At 52.0% G+C, this 16,918-nt stretch overlaps 1 protein-coding gene across 34 annotated transcripts in view; it reads left to right on the forward strand.

The window, feature by feature from the left end:
- The first annotated feature begins 5,742 nt into the window (after positions 1-5,742).
- SCRIB (scribble planar cell polarity protein) overlaps positions 5,743-16,918 on the forward strand; it is a 118,084-nt gene continuing 106,908 nt past the window's right edge. For 19 of the 34 annotated variants that reach the window (XM_063327753.1, XM_063327755.1, XM_063327756.1 and 16 more), the window contains exon 1: positions 5,744-6,102. In XM_063327753.1, coding sequence (XP_063183823.1) covers positions 5,941-6,102 — 162 coding nt within the window. In that variant the 5' untranslated portion in view covers positions 5,744-5,940. Of the gene's footprint in view, positions 6,103-16,918 lie in introns of all 34 variants that reach the window. The other 15 variants (XM_063327741.1, XM_063327749.1, XM_063327743.1 and 12 more) reach the window with 2 other exon arrangements.

Below are 16,918 nucleotides of genomic sequence, written 5' to 3' on the forward strand. Positions count from 1 at the left end.
AGTTCCACTTTGCTAAACCCTAAAGGAAACGGCATTGGTGGAAAGTAGAAGCCAACAGCTGCTCTCGGTGGCCTTCGCGCCTCGACTCTGCATCGCTGGGTCCTCATCAGGGGTCAGAACCTTCAGCTCTCTTAGACTGGGGGCCTTCCCCGTGGCCCAAAGGCATGTTGTAAAGAGGATACTGCTTACGTGGAGGCGAGAAGAAAACCGCGCTGCGGGAAGGCGGGTACCAGCGGTGCAGGTTTGCTTCTCACGCTTTCGAAATGGGTCATTTCAATGATCCAATGTGAGCTCCTGCACCCACGCTCTCTGCTGGGAGACCCCTCCTACCTTTCCAGGATCACTTCCCTGAAAAACACGGCTTGAGGTCTTACCCCAATGGATGTGGGTGCCTGAGTAAGCTCAGTCAGGTATTTCGTGATTGCGGGAGACTTTCATCTGAATTAATCTCAAACTGGTTCCAGTCCATTCCCGTATCTGTCGCTCCTGTTTCTCCCCACCCAACCTACCCCAGATTTGCAACGCTTTTTCCTGAGTCGTTTGCCTTAGATTTGAACCGTTGGGCAAAAGGGATAACTAATCCCCAGCTTAAACCCTGCATATATACACCTAATTATAGAGCTGCATACCACTGCTGTTTTCTTTGGCCCAGGACCTCAAGTTTCAGAGCCTTAACCCCTGCAGTGCTGTTCTTTGTCTAGTTCCTGCTGTTGACTTGTGGACAAGTTTAAAGTCTATAAATCCTGTGGATTATTGGTGTATTCCTGCATAGAAGATGGGCAGGAAGAGACCAAAAAATTTGGGAAGTAGCGGTCTGCAGCAAAATAGGTACACAAGAAGGTTTTCCAGTATCTCGTTGGTACTTGGACAGACTGTCTGTCCACATCATCTTCATTCCAGGTAAATTCCAGGTTCAGCTTTCAGTATGAATAAGGTAGAATCCCGATTTGGCAGCATTTTCCTGTATGCGCTGTCTCTTGTGCAGATCTTCGGTTTTATGGCTGTTGGGCTGCCGGAGAGGCAGCCAGAACGACGGGACTGCATATGGCTAACACCAGCGTGAGTGTCCCGTCCCTCTAAAACAGCATGCCTAACCAGACTAAAGCACGTAATCGTGCTGTGGGAGGCTAGTGAGTTAGTGTTCGTGCTTCTAAGACAACAGTCCTTCATCTCTAGCTGAACACAGGGGTGGTTGAAATAACCTGAATTGACAGACAAGGTTTATGTATTATTTTTTTTTTGTATGAGCTGATTACCAGACTTTCCACTGGCAGGTCTGTGGAGTTTCCACCAAAGCAGCCTGAGAGTCTTCCCTGACAGTCCGTGCCTGGATCTCTCTCAGGTGGATCCTGAAGCAGAGGTTCAGCTTTATCCCTGCTGTTGCCATTGTCATTAGACCTCTCCGTGATGCTGCGTCTTTCCTGCAAAGACCTGGCGTGGCTGCTGCTGGCAAAGATCTCTCGCATGTGCATTCTGCACTGGGGGTGCCCTTATTTCCTCTGAGGTTTAACCTGTAATCCCTGGGGACCGGTGCGGAAGAGCTTGAGCCTTGAAGCTCTGGGTCTTCCTGTTCTCTCTGACCCAGCTTCTTTCGCCTCGGCAGCCTTTTCCCCGCAGCGTTCATAAAACTGCCTTGGCAATTGGTTAGTTTTCCTTAAACGGGGCTGTATCACCTGAGGTTTTTGTCTGTTCTTTCAAGGCCGAGTCCTCACTTTCCACAGAATAAACCAAGTGGACTTGCGGTAAGTGACGGCTCTGCTGTTGGTCCTGCCCGAGGCAGTGGCCTCTGCAGGCTCCTGTGCAAAAGCATGGAACGGGGCAAGCACAGAATTGATACGCTTCAGATGCCAATGACTTACAGGTAAGGGTTTTCCTGGGTTAGAGGCCATGCCAATCCAGGCACCACGAGCTAAATCCTCAGTTTCCGGGGCATCACGTAGCACTGGACCTGGCGAACTTCTCATCCCTTCTGGGATGCAAGTTCCCCTGGAGAAGTCCGGGGTGGCTGCTCTCAGAGCCCTGGTATGCAGCTTGGCTTCTCCCGCTTCTTTTGACCCTCCTCCCGCTAGCTGGGAAGTACCTGGGGCTTCTCAGGGAAAAAACCCCTCTTTTCTCTGGGCCTGCTTCAGTGCATTTCCCGCTGAAGCGTTTCCAGGTGCCTCCATGGGTGGCAGATCCAGGAACATTCCAGGGGGGTGCTGAGACTGAAGGAAGAGATTTGAAAGAAACAGCTGGCCCAGGACAGCAGTCTGCAACAGAAAAGCTGTTGGGCTTTTTTCGGGACGTGCTCTAGGTCCAACCTTCCCGATGAATCCCTCATTTAATGGAACCGCACGGCAAATAGGGAGCAGTTCTCCAGAGAAAACAGAAAACTGAGTGGTTTGAACTTTCAAGCATCTCACGGCTGGGAAACGGCGTTCTTTATAGGGAGCGTCTGCTCTGCAGCAGCCAAGCATTGGAGTGTGATGAGGTATGGCCACAGAAAACTGGTTGTCTCAGAAACTTAGTCCTGCAAATTAAGACAGCACCACACAGAGGTGGGGATGAGGCCGTGATGGGACTTTTCCAGTCATCTTCAATAAAGTTTACCCTCAGTCTGGTTTGCAAGTCAGTGTGTGTGTGAGCACTGATTCAGCGTCAGACCCTCCCTGTGGTGGGACGATAAAACCCTGACAGCAGCTGGGCATGTGGGGGGCAGAGATGGCTCGGGGACGCAGCTGGAACAGCTGCAGAGAGCCAGAGCGGCCAAAACTGAAAATACAGTTTCCTTCTTTACCAATTAGGGAAGACAGGCTTCCAGAGAAAAGCACATCAAACCCCTGTTTGGTTGAGAGTCGGGTTCAGCAGCGTCTCCATGGTCTGCAAGACGGGCGATGTTAATGCCTTCAGAAGCTTCCGTAACTACGGGCTCACAAACGCTGTCCTGTTAAATGGCTTCCACTGCTCAAAGGCGCTACAGAATTTTTGTTCTACCTTCAAGATTTTAACTCTTTAGTTAAAACCACTCTCTTCCCGCTTTACAGAGCCCTTGAGAATAGTGTCAAAACGAAGCCAGCACTGGGAAGATGGGCAGAGATCATGGTCTTAAATAACGAGATCTACGGATAGATTTTTCTCAACTTGCTGAAGTTGGAAACCTGACATTAGCAACCAGTTTCATACCTGCTCTTGTATGAACATCTTCATTTATCTTAGATGGGGCTTTTTTTTGTTTTTATCCTTACTCGTGTACTTTCATAGAATATGACTTCTTGCTATTATTAGTGTTTTAGTAGGCCAGATGAATCAGATTTATAAAATCTCCTTCCTTAAGAGTTTTCAGTTATTCCTCTAGAAGCTAGTCTGAGCAGGGACACAATTCGTAAGCTCATGTTTTTCTTGAACTGTAAGTGACCAGAACCTCGGCATTTCCGATGTCTGCCGGTACCTCTGTGCTCAGTCTGCTGCCATCGACACCTCCAAACCCTCCTCGTAGCTCCAGCTCCCTCACGGGCTCCTTTTTGGGTTGTTTCTACTCCAAGTGAATTTGTTCTGTTTCTCCTACCTCACGTCTAACCTGTAAGCTTACACATAACGGACGCTCTTGTTCTCTGACCATAACCTGGCACTTGTGCTGAGATTTTGGCAGACCGATTAGTGAAACATCTTCAAAATATCACAGTTTGTGCTTTGTTGTGCTGCCCCTCCGTTTTCTAGGAAACATAGCTGGGCCCTTCCTACGTTTTGCTACAAATGCGAAGAGCTAATCCTAAAATTTATATCTCGTCTTTCTATTTCCTGATGGCTGATTCATCATCTATTTTAGAGTTCACCCCCATTTTTTTCCTAGCCACCTTCGTGATTTCTGATGGGGTGCTGCACCAGCCGATGCCTTACACCGGTTAGTATTTCTGCCCAGAAAAAAATAATAAGTCATAAGTTAACGTGGCATGATTTCTCTATTATAGAATATATTGAAATCGAGGCAAATGAAAGATTAATAAACCCAAATATTTAAAAATTCCTTCCTTCGTAATTTCACAGCCATTGGGATGAAAGGCCCTGCGGTTGCTGGGATAACTCTCACCTGCTCCTGCTTGTCACAGGTGCCGGTGCCTCACTCTTCTATTTGTCGCAGGGGTATTTCTGACCCTTTACAGCATGAGGAAAGCCAGGTATGTAGAAGGAGCTGCCTTTGGGTCGGTTGGTGCTTGCGGCTGTTCCCAGGGTGTGGGGCTCTGCCCAGCGTCACACGTCGTGTAAGATGCCATGCTCAAAGTGTGAGGAGCGAACAATTTGTCTCTAGAAGTTTCACTGAGAGATAAATGTCTAAGAACTGGCGTGGAGGTGGAGACCTGCGTGCAAGGCAAAAAGAGCTGGGACAGAGTCTTGTTTGGAGAGGAGATGAGTGTAATGTCTGTGTGCCAGAGCTGGAAAATTCAGAGGTGATAACCTTAAATCATAGAATTGTCCAGGTTGAAAGGGACCTTTCAGATCATCCAGTCCAACCATCAGCCCAGCGCTGCCAAACCCACCATAACCTGCGTCCCTCAGCGCCGCGTCTGCCCGGCTTTTCCATCCCGCCAGGGATGGCGACTCCCCCACTGCCCTGGGCAGCCTCTTCCAACGCCCGACAGCCCTTTCCATGAAGGAATTTTCCCCGATATCCATCCTAAACCTGCCCTGGCGCAACTGGAGGCCGTTCCCTCTTGTCCCGTGGCCTGTTCCTTGGGAGAAGAGCCCGACCCCCCCTGGCTGCCCCCTCCTTTCAGGGAGCTGCGGAGAGCGAGAAGGTCTCCCCTCAGCCCCCTTTTCCCCAGGCCGAACACCCCCAGCTCCCTCAGCCGCTCCTCACAAGACTCATGCTCCAAAATGAGCAGAAATAAATGGTCAAGAAAGGTAAAGAGTGATGAGAAGACCAGGAAACTGTGAAAGTAATGGAGGTGAGAACAAGGAGGACTGCAGTGTCCTGGGGACAACTTAGAGGTAATGGCTTACTTTGGACTTTACGCTTTTGTTGCAAAGCAACATCTTGGGCAATGTGTCCCAGAACTGGACGAAGGTGTAGGTTTTAAACCCGCTCTGCCGTGGCTGTGCCTTGCTGTGTGTGCATAGAGACATGGAGATGGCCGTTTCTGTTCTTTATTTCTCCTTTTTGCAGTGCTTTCACCAGCCTCCGTCGCGTCCCCCTTGACTCATGGTGTTCTGCATGTTGGTATCCCTCAACCTCTCTTCCCAGAGAGCCCATTTCACACTTCTGGTGGCCTGTGGCGATGATCGCTACTCTAGCTCGTCTTTTAGAAGAGAAATGCTGATGCCTCACAGAACTTCACGCAGTGGCATAGGGCTTTTTTTCCGAAGTATTTTTCTAATAATGCCTCACATTATAAACTTGCTATCTGTCGGCTGCCAGTTAAGAAAGAGAGTGTGTGCGTGGATATATTCTTTATGAAACCTGTATAAACACAATCTGGGTTATTTTCGCCTTTGGACGTTACTTCTGGTGGGTGAAGGCAGCGCTGTCGCTGAGGCGAGACCCGGTTACCGCTTCCACACCCGGCTCCGGTCTGTTTCCCGGGCCGGCGCCCGCCCACCCTCCCTGGGCCGGGCCTGTCGGCCGGGGCGGGCGGCGGCTGGGCCGAGCTTCGCCTGATGGCGGGCGGGTGCCGGGGCCGGGCGCGGGGCAGGGCGGGAGCGGACTCCGCTTCCCGGCGACGCTCGCGGGGGGCGGTGCGGCCCCAGCAGCCGATCGGGACCGAGCGGGCGCGGCGGGGCCCGGGCGCGGCGGCCAGGCCCGAGGGGCGGCGCGGAGCCGGCGAGCGGAACCGGCGCTGCGGCGGCGCCCGCCCCCCCGCGCATCCGGGCCCTCCCTCGGGCAGGCCCCTTCCCTTCCCGGCACGGCGGCGGCGGCGGCGGCCGCCCCTGGGCGCCCGGAGTGGACGGCGGCCGGGCCCCGGCGCGATGCTGCGGTGCATGCCGCCGCTCTGGCGCTGCAACCGGCACGTGGAGGCGCTGGACCGGCGGCACTGCTCGCTGCAGGCCGTGCCCGAGGAGATCTACCGCTACAGCCGGTCGCTGGAGGAGCTGCTGCTGGACGCCAACCAGCTGCGGGAGCTGCCCAAGGTGAGGCCGCGGCCCGGCCCGGCGGGAGGCCGGCCCTCAGGCCGCCGGCGCCTTCTCCTTCCCCGCTGGCGCTGCCCCGGCCTACCCGGCCCCGCTCGCGGGAGCGGCCTCCGCCCGACCGCGCCGCGCTCCGTCCCCCGAGCCCTAGGCGCGGAGCGCGGCTTCCCTCGGTCCCAGCCCCGGCCGCCGCCCCCGGGGCCCGGCGGGGAGCGGCGGGGCCGAGCGGAGCGGGGGTGCTGGGGGGGTCCGCGCTCCCCGCAGGCGCTGGGCGGGCTCGGGAGGCCCTCGCCTCGGGAGGGGTCTCGGCCGGCCGGTGGAGGGGTCTCCGGCCCCCCAAGGAGGAACCCTCCACCGAAATCGGTGGTCCTGCACGCCATGCTCGTTGCTTGGCAAAGCACAGCGTCGGCTTAAAAACTCTGGTTTGATCCCTAAACCACACAAGGAGTCGAACAAGTTTATTAGAAGTGGTAGAGGTGCTTTATACCGATTATCTGGGGCTCCAGCTTGCACTTGCAACTTCTTCCACCATTGTGTCGAGCAGCAGAGCTCTCTGCGCAGGTAACGCCGCTGGCGAATCCTCAGTGTGCTGCTGTGCACCGTGCCGAGGCGATTTCTCTGTGGAAGCAGAGGAGCGGGGATCTGCTCCACAGACCCAGCCACCTCCAACGCCCAAAGGGTTCGCTTTCATGAGGCCGGAGTCTCGGGAAGGGGCCGAGCTCCTGAGTTTGGGCCCAACGTACCAGCAGGAACCGAAATGGGGATATTCCTGTTCTGGGTGATCTGGAGCGCAGGACACTGCAAACAAGAACTGGAGTTTGAACCTGCCTCTCGGGAAGGAGAAGGCCATAAGACATTATTGGGCTGTAGGATGACATTCTGGGAGAAGTTCTACCGTGTATCCCCTGTGGAAGTTGTACCATTTTTAAAAAGTTAAGTATTACTTTGGCTAGAGAAGAAAAATAAGAGAGTCAGTAAATACAGACTAACCTTTTTACTAAATTTACTTTTTATTGGAATTGCTGACATGTTATGAAATTTGCCATGAAATCTGGGAAAATGAAAAAAACAATGCAAACCAAAAACTTGTTTTTGATTCAGGCCAGAGTAATTTGGTTGAGTTTTGTTAAACCGTACAACTTACGCGTTCCTATCTAAACAGATTCTCTTGTATAGAAACAGCAGATTCTTGTTCTCCTGATGGCTCTGTTTTTGCGTTCTCTCTGCCTTTCCTGCTCGTCTGCCTTGAGCCAGGCTGCTTGTGGGATTCAGCTGTGAGGGCACGTTGCTCAGGTGTGGAGACACGAGTATGATGCTTTATCAGCTCTCTTCCGTCATGCATCTGGGGATCTTGTTATACTTTAGGCGGGGATATTTCTCAAACTACTGGAAAATGTGTGTTGTAGGCAGGTTAGGACTTATGAATGAGTGTAAGTCTTCTCTGCAGAGGAGGCTAATTGCGACATACCTGCAGTGAGCTTCATGATCCTTGCGCTGCTCAACTCCTTCGTGTCCTGCAGGATGGTCACAGTCCTGCTTTGTGTTTACATAGGAGACATTTGGAGCGAGATATTACTGGGTTTTAGTTAGCTTTTGAAGAGCATCTTTTGGATTATAAACGCAGATTTTACACTGACGTTTTATTTCGTCTGTGATCAGGTAGATCTAATCCTGCCTGTGAAAGAAGGTGTTCTGTGTCTGTCCTAAGCACCGTCTCTGTCACCAAAGAGCTTGTATTTGTGAACGCTCTTGTTTGACTTCAGGCGTTGTGTCTGTTTGCCTTGGGAGCATCAGGGCTCTCGCCGTGACCTATCCTGGGTTCCCTCTGGTGTTTGAGTTCCCCCAAATTTTTAGACTTCTGGCAAGGGATCATCAGAAAAACAATAGAGAACAGACAGATAAGATTCCGGTCCTCTAATCTCAAAAGAGATGCAGTAAAGTCAGAAGTGGCACAGCAAATGGGGAGCAGGAAGTGGTGTGATCAGACCCAATATGCAGCAGCTTTTGCACAAGGAAAATAAACATTTACAAGATCTCTTCAGTCTGTCTGGAAAAGATAGTGCCATTCTTCCATCAGATGACAGAGGTCTGGAGTATCACGGATGTCTTGGAGGGAACGAGCGGGGAGCAACTGACCACTGTTTCTTCCTGCACAAGGACTGGAGGGCATCAAGTGAAACCAAAAAGGGCTCAGTTCAGAATAAATGAAATAATTTCTCACGCAAAGTGGAGTTCAGATGAAGTGTGGAACTACTTGCTGTATGACGTAACGGATGCTCAAAATTCACATGACTTCTGGAAAGAAGTGGACGAGTCCATGGAAGAGAAGACGACCAAAAATGAGGACACCATCTTTCTTGTGCTGTATATCCCAGGAGAGACTCAGAGGAAGTGTTGTTTGGACTTGCTGTGCTCGCGCCCTTCCATATCCAGTGCCTTCCGCAGCTGCTGTGGGCTTTCTGCAGTCATGGCAGGCATTGTCCCATCCCTGGCAAAGCCTAAATGCCCTCTCCCTCACAGGCAAGGTGAGATCAAACACGTGCGGCAGGGGAACAGGAGGGGAAACAAACAAAGCACCCCTGAGCGCTAACTGCTCCTGAAGGAATCCAAGAAGCTGGTGGATGTTGCCTAGCGATGCTGTGCCTAGGAGAAGCATCAGGAAGAACGGGCAGAAACAGGCCCCATGGTCTCTCCCCTTTCCAGCCACCCTACCAGGTTTCCTCCAGCGGGGGTAAGGTGGTCCAGAGGCAGCTGAGGAGGTCTGCAGTTTGGTGGGATGGGGATGCAAGGTGAGATCCACCTGAGGTGTGACCCAATACGTGTCCTAATGTTTCGTGCTAACAGAACTTACTTGAGCAGTGAAGCGGTGCACTTTTCAGCCCCAGGCACACAAATCCTGTGCATGAGGGACATTATTAAAGGATATTATTGTTGGGGGCCATGTGGGTAGGGACAGATACCTAAGGCAGGAGTAAGAACTTGCATGTTAGGCAAGGTGGATATGGGATAAAAGCTGAAAATAAATTGCCCTTCCACCAGGGAAAGAGAAGACAGCAATACTCCATTTGGGCGCGTATTTTCCCTGAGGGAGGGCAATGGGAGAGGTCTTTGGCTGGGGTAGGCAGGGCTCTTTCCTTCATGGAAACGTGCCTTTTGTGTGGGAGGGCCACTGGGAGGAGAATTTGTTCCTACCGTGAAGGAAGATGGGGGGAAAGTGTGATTGTTTCAGGAACGGGGCTGTGTGTACCCTTTCCTTGGGAGAAGGGTTCAAAGGGCTACCGAGATGTGCGTGTAGGGGTGGGAGAGGAGAGCAGCAAATGGAGATCAGTTAGAAAAACGTGAATAAGAGAGTATATACAGTCTTTGGTAGTAAGTTTGACCACAGCAAATTTGTTTTTAAGGGCTCAAGCAGGATTTTTGGGAAAGGCTTCCATGTGGAAGTGATTTTTGAAGTAAAAGAATGGAGGGGTGGCTGGCTTTTGGAAAGGTCATCTTGTTTTACAGTTAGCAAACAACTGCCTGTGAAAATGTTAAGATTTATCTGACTCCTCTCCTCTGTATTTTCTTACCTAGTGCCCACAACCAGGCCACCTCTCTCTGACGCGCGTTTATTTGTCTTTATTCCAGAGTCCAGAAACACTGGCGATCTCTTGCTCTTTCTGTGGCACCATTTTCTTCTGCAGCAGAACTTCTTCCCATGTCCCCTTCCTGCTGCTGCTTTGCTCTTGATCTGATTAGCCGATCCGCCAGCTGCTTCTGAATGACACCACGCGCTCCCCTGAACTCTCTCCTCCAAGCTGTAGGAGTGAACCCTTGTTCCTCTCCGTCCTGCGCTGCCAAATACTCTTCTGTCTGCTCTCGCTTCTCTTCTGTTTGTCCCATGTGGAATCTTGCCTGTTTTGAATCCAGATTTTTCATTATGGTGGCTATACTCTGGTTGTTTGAAGTGATAGATTAAATCTGTGTTAGGAGCATCTGCTGCCTTGTTGCAGGGATTTGCTGCCAGGGTGATACAGCATGATTTAATGGAAAATGATAAATTCCATTTGATAAGTTCCCCATGCTTTTCGTGAGGGTGTCCAAATTCCAGAGGAGGGAATGCCTTGCTCTGCACTGACTTCTGCTCTACCTGGCTTGCATAAAGTGATTTCTGCAGGACCATGAGTGTGTAGCACACTACAGCAGCAGGGTAAATAGCAGGTCCTTCAGCTAGGGATATAGGTTTCAAGGGTACAGCATGCTAAATCATTACATTAGAGCTACAAAAACCACCTGACTCATTTAGTCCACCCTCTGTGAGCACTTCAGAGGTGCAGGTCTCGCCAGAAAGGAATGAAGGCAGTCTGGAATTCGGAGGAGGAATTTGGAGGTGGTGGACAGAGCCGGTCACAGCCCAGGAGGGGAGCGCGATCAACAGGCTCTCGATGGGTTCTCAGAGGAGTGCTCGGGTTTGGAGTATGGGAAGGCACAAGGGAGAGGTCGGAAGAAACCTGGGTGGAGCAGAGCTCGTAGGACTGGTGTTAGGAGGAAGAGAGGGTGGAGCTGAGCAGGGGCTGAAAACCGTGAGCAAGGCAACGCGGAGGAGGGAGGAGACCTCTCCTCTGTGTCAGCAGCAGTGTGCAGAGGGACAGGTCCGCTGAAGACCTTCTGCGTGAAGGATACCTGGGTGGGAAGTGTAGTGAGGTGGGGAGGCAGGCTGAGGGATTGTGCAGAGAGGGAGAAGAAGGAAAGTGGAGAGCTAAGTTTGATTTTCCCTGCCCATGGCAGGTGGGTTGGAACTAGGTGATCTTTAAGGTCCCTTCTAACCCAAACCATTCCACAGTTCTATGATAGCAAGTGTTTGAACAGTGGTGGTGCTGAGGAGGCAAGCCCTAGGATTGTCTAATGGAGGGGTTACAGTTTCTCTGCCTTGCTTTTTCCTTACTAAAGCTCCTGTGATAAATTTGGCCCAGTGCAGAAAGCTTTTTTTTCCTGCTGCCTGGTGAGCTGTTATTTGCACTGAAAATTCTGAGAGATGGACACCTAGCCAGAGCACCAGGGAGAGGAGGCCTTTTGGGTCCGGTGCAGGATCCTTCCTGTCCTGGCTTGTTGCTATTTGCATCTTGGCAGGGCCGTTCCTGGGCTGGTAGGAGCAGTCTGGGTTCCAGCGGTTCCTCCTGTTTGGCTGCCATTGGCCTGGGGCAAGAGCATCGGTGTCCTTTGTCCTGAGCCTGGGATCCTGCTGCAGGAGCAGGGTAAAACCCGAGCGCCGTGTTTGTCACTTTCCCAAGACAAGGTGGGGCCTCGCAAAGCTAATTAAGAGCAGCTTTTAATTTCCTGGCATCTGGGCCCTGCAAGGAGGATCTGGAGTTTTATTTACTTCCATGGAGGAGTAAAGCTGTGCCTTTTAATCTCTCCACGCTAATAGCCCTTCCCTGAGAAAGTCAGGGAGCCACGGATCATCAGTGCCTGGACTCCTCCCTGGTTCACCCTGTAAAGACGGACCTGGTGCCCATCAAGGCTTGAGTGTTGCTTGAGTGTTTGGTGGGCACCTTCTCTTGCTCTGCATGTGAATTCTTTGCATCACAGGCTTTGTCAAAACTGCAAGCTGCATTTGTTTAACAAAACCAGTCAAGAAACTGGTTTAACTTGATTGTTATGAGACCTGTGCCCAGAGTTGGCATGCCTCTCTATTCCTTCCAGGAGTTCAGGAGCCATATGCGTTAATGTGTACAAATGCATGTGGTTTTGTTTCTCCAAAAGCCAGGTATTTTTTACGTGCTGCTGCCCAGAAGTGAAATAAATGTGGGCTATTTCACTCTCATCCTATTCCCTCTGCTCAGTAACTTTCTGTCTTATAAATCCTGGGTGGTGACCAGGGGGATTTAGGATTTGTGCTGGAGTGATAACAGCTGAGTATAGGCTCAGATGTGGAAAAAAGAGCTAACAAAACTCTTGGACATACAGTTATTGGACATACAAACGAGAGCAGGAAAGAGGAGCATGGAAGTGTTTTTATGCTTTAAGGTCGACAAGTAAGAATTGACTATTAATACTCACTTCTCTGTGAGCTCCAGGGTGTGTAGTCGGCTTCGTTGTTGGACAACGTGTGGGCGTGCTGCCCTGTGTGGGTCTCAAAAGGAGCCCAGGTCTTGGAGATAGTTCACACGAGTATAAGAGTGAGGTAAAAAGGCATGCTTGGGCGGCAAGGAGGTTCAGTGAAGCAAAGAATTAGGGAAGATTTAGATGACTATGGCCTAAACGGTGCTGCCTCTCACCAAATCTTCCTCCACGCTGGTTTTGTACGATGTAGGGAGGTCATCAGTGAAGGCACCTACTTGGTCTTTCCCTGCGTTCAGCTGACTGTAAACCTCTGGATACGTCTCTGCCGTGTGGCTAATAACATCCTACATGTCTTTGGGTGCATCGGCTGCTACGTTGGCTGCTCGAGTGAGTTTGCACCTTTGGGATTCCTCCTGTTCCTCGGTGGCAGTTACTGGCACAGGGTCACCTCCCCTGCTCGTGTTCCAGGACGCTGTCTGTAAAGCGTAAATGTGATATCACAGTGGCCCTACAGGGCACTTGCTCATTACCCGATCTGCTTGCACCTCCGAGATCTCTCCTTCTTCCCTTTGGCTGTTGTCTGAATACCTGCCAGGAATGATTTACGCGGTGTTTTATTGATGGTTAGAGTTAAAGGCAGAACTAGGTTAACCTCTTCAGGTCTCTTCTGACCTGTTATGTGTGTTCCCCTCACTATTCCTGGATTTCATACCCTTGTTGCACCATCCCGCTGATGGAAACTGGGCCGAGGCAGGGGAGAGTGGTGATGGAGCGTGGTGGATGGTAAGGGATGCCGTGTGCTAAGGTGGAGGGATGTGACGACCTGCAGAGCTCTTGCATCGCAAGGTTCTTTGCGGTTTCTGACCCCTCCTTTTTCCATTTCTCATTCAGGGTATTTAATGGTGTATGTCTGAGCTGTTCCCCTGGGACCTGCTTTGGCACCTTCCTATTCTTTGTACTTTTCCTGTTCAGAGGAGTTGTTTGTGTCTTTTGTGTCGGAGAATCTCCTGCCATCTCCTTCCACACAGGGACACTTAACTCGTCTTTAAGACTTGTCCAGTCCCCCAAATGTGCTTCCGTGAGCCCCAAGTCAGTCTGCGTAGTCTGAACACCTTGCTCTGTACCAATTAATAAACTTGATCTTGTCTGCTGTGTCTTGATTTCCCAGTTTCAGGGTTAGAGCTTATTTGCTTGGGTTTTTTTGTTTGTTTGTTTTATGGTGCCTCTCAGTGCTGGAGATGCATTTGTTGTATAAACTTACAGGTTGATATGATTTCCACCTCAAGAAAATACAATCCTCTTTGAAACAATGGGAACAGGTTATTGTATAACTCTTGGCAGTTTTCCCAGTCACTAATATTTGTGGCATTACAGATAAGTAAATTACTTTTCTGTAATTGCTAGTTGACCCTTCTTTGGTCAGAGGATGGTTTAGAAGAAGAGGGCTAGATTGGTGGATCAGGTCACTCTGTTTCACTGGAGAAGGCTGTTCCTGAGGTGCTGGTATGCCAGGGAGGGGCTGGGTGGGGAAAGATAAATGGTGGAATAGATAAGAAAGGGGGAGAGGTCTGTGGATAGTACTTGGCGTATGTTAGTGTTTGCTTTTTCACCTGTAGCCAGAATGCTGTCCCATGAAATGATCTTAATAGATCTCTCCAGATTAATGCTTTTGCTGCATTTAAATGTTAAATGCTGCTGGACGTGCACTCTCCCCCTGCGGGCCTGGGGTGGAGGTCGCCTGTGCTCCCATTTCCGTTGAGGGGCCCTCTCTTCGGGCCGTCGTAGGGTGCTGCGTGTGTTTAGGGTGCAGCCTGACCAAGAATGGCTGCAGTTAGTAAAACCCCCCGCAAGCTCTTTGCAAGAGCGAGGTGTTAATTGTGGTGTCGTGATGTAATTCTGGCTTGGGGATTTCCTTTCTGCGGCCCCCAAACTCGTTTGTCATTGCGTGCGGACCCAAGATTCCCCTGCTCCTGCCTCCTGTCCGCGGGGCGCAGCGTCCGGCCCCAGAGGGGACTGCATTCCTCAGGCCCCACTTCGCTGCCTGTGAAGAAGCAGCTGGTGAGCCCTTGGCTTGGAGACAACTTGCTTTGTCTTAGCTGGAATGTGTTCCTGACACTTAAGTACTTTTATATGTTTGAAATGCATTCCTCAGGGCCTGATATGTGGGGTTAAATAGTCGGAAATCCGGCCAGTCTGTGCTGGGGAGGGCTGTGTGGTGGCAGCCAAGGAGCAGGGTCGGTCTCCTCCCGGCTCTGGGCTCTGCCGTGGTGGGGGCATGTGGAGCTGCTGGTGTTCATGATGCCCGGTGGCCCTGCTCTGCCCTGCCAGGCCCGTCCCTGCCTCTCCTCCTCGCCCTGGTCTGCCTGGGGTGGGCAGGCGAGGAGCCTCCCTTCCTCCAGACAGCACAGTCTGGGGGCTGCAGGGAGGAGACCCCTCCCTTGGCCGTCCCTGCTGAAGCACAGGGAGGGTGGGCTGCCCGTGGCCGTTGGGCTGTGAACCCCAGCTTGGCCGGAGGCTGCTGTGCCTGGTGCTCGTCTGCTGTGGAGCATCAGCCGCTTCTCGTGGGGACTCTGCTGCCTTTCAGGTGCTTGTGATTAACGTGCTTGTGGCCAGAAGAGGCTAAAGCCAGTTCAGCATCTGTGGCAAATGCTGCAAGGAGGATGAAACAGTGCTATAGTTGGAGCCAGTTATTTGGGAAGATCCCTTCCTTGGGCTGGGAAATGGGTCTGTGTCCTGTGATCTTGTCCCACTCCTGCTCAGTGGGGCAGGCTGAGTCTCCAGGTGGCTGCACCAGGCTCTGCCTGGGCACTGGCAGCACTGCCGCCACTGCTAGATCTCCAGACTGGGGTTCTTCATCTCCCAGCAGTGGCCATCACTTTTTTCGCCTCTGCTACCTTTAACTCTGTTACCATCACTAAATGTCAGGCAGAGTGATTCTTCTTGAATCTAGCTATTCTGGGAATATATCTTGTTTTCTCTCCATATAGGCAGAGGCGTGCCTGGAGCTCACCGCTCCGGTGTTGCAGCTGGTGCTCGCTGCGGGTGCCCGGCTCTGTGGGGAGCGGGCTGGCTCCTGTGCTGGGGCGGGTGTCCTGCCTGAGCTGCAGGGTAGACGTCTTTCTGGTTCTGTGGCCTCACCTGTGAGGTGTTGGCTTTGAGCAGAGTGACTTGGAAGGACTGAGTTTAACCTTGGAGCTGATCGGCTCCTAAGTGTTTTTGCTTCCAGCACCGCTGGAGTCCCTCTCATACAGCGGGCTTTCCCCACAGGCGATCCTGCCGGCACAGTCGTCACAGATCAGCTCACTCTTTCATCAGAGATGTAAAAGGAGGGATCCTGGTTCTGTTCACCCTTCTCCTGCTTGTAGGTCTCCAAGAGTGGAAAGGCAGTCACGCGTGTCCCGCAGAGCCTCTGCTTCCTTCATGGGCAATGCTTAAGATGTCAAGCCCGCGTTTCACCAGAAAAATGGGAATAAAACACCAGGCTCAAATCTGTGATCTGGTTTTGCTGTGAGCATTTTGAGGAGCTGCCCGAGCTGCTGCATCTCGCTGCTGACAGACCCCTCCGGCCCGCAGTGAGAGTCCTGTGCACTTGTTCTGGTTGGGGACCACCATGGAGCTCTGCTGCATGCTGCTGCCAGCCCAGCCCGTGGTGGCATGGGAAGCCAGGCCCTCCTCTTGCTCGTGAATCACCAGGAGAATTGTAATTATATTCCTTGCTACGCAGTCTGATCCTGCCTTTAATTAAACATGTGCTGTCCTGCTGAAGGCGGTGGGACTCTACCAGCAAGGTCTGACAGTTGGTCTTGAAATTCTCTTAAGACTAATGAGATGTAAGGAAGACCTATTCTTATCACTGGCACGTCCAGGATCGTGAAGGTGAGTGAAACCTCTGCCTTGGGTCCCCTTAGCCCATAGTGGAGGAGAAGTAACGCAGCAGGTACTGTTGGTGTGCTCAGTCCCTGCAGCAAAATCACCTGGTCCAAACACCTCTGCCTCTGGGCTTTTGTCTCTGAGGCAGCCTGTTGTCACAGGGTTTTTTTGAGGAAAAGGAGACGTCTGAGACCCCCTCTGTGGCCAGCAGAGCTTGGGAACACCTTGATAGTTTTGGCTGCAGAAGCGTTTGTGCAATTCCAGTGTGAAGACCGTGTTTATAGCATAGTCCCAGTTCCTGGTCTCGAGATGTATAAATTGTCACCGCCTTATTTCAAAGATGTTGGCCTACGTGTAAGATTGCTGTGGTTCTACGGTTGTGTAAGTTGGGTGTCTGACTCCTCCTCTTCCTCTGGCATGCATCCTGCTCCCCTCAGCAGTGCTGTGGCCGTCTCACCTTGAGAAATGCCCCATCTTTATGAGTGTGTTTCACTGAAGCTTAAAGCACGCTTGGTTGAGGGGAGAGATGTCCCTACAGCCTGATGGCACTTGGCAGCTGCCCCCCTCCTGTCTGCCATTTGCAGCAGGGGTCCCGGCACCACGGCAGCCCCTGCGAGCTGTCTGTGCTGCCAAACAGTGTGGCTCCAGATGCATCTGGAGTCCTGCGTCCAGTTCTGGGACCCCCAGTTCAGGAAGGACAGGAAACTACTGGAGAGAGTCCAGCAGAGGCTACAAAGATGATCAGGGGAATGGAGCACCTCTCTGCTGAGGAAGGACTGAGCGCCCTGGGGCTGTTCAGCTGGAGAAGAGCAGGCTGAGAGGGATCTCATCAGTGCTCAGCAAGAGCTATAGGGCAGGGGGCAAGAGGATGGGGCCAGACTCTTCTCAGTGGTGCCCGGGGACAGGA

Source organism: Chroicocephalus ridibundus, chromosome 2 (genome assembly GCF_963924245.1).
Source record: "Chroicocephalus ridibundus chromosome 2, bChrRid1.1, whole genome shotgun sequence".
NCBI classification, from domain to species: domain Eukaryota; kingdom Metazoa; phylum Chordata; class Aves; order Charadriiformes; family Laridae; genus Chroicocephalus; species Chroicocephalus ridibundus.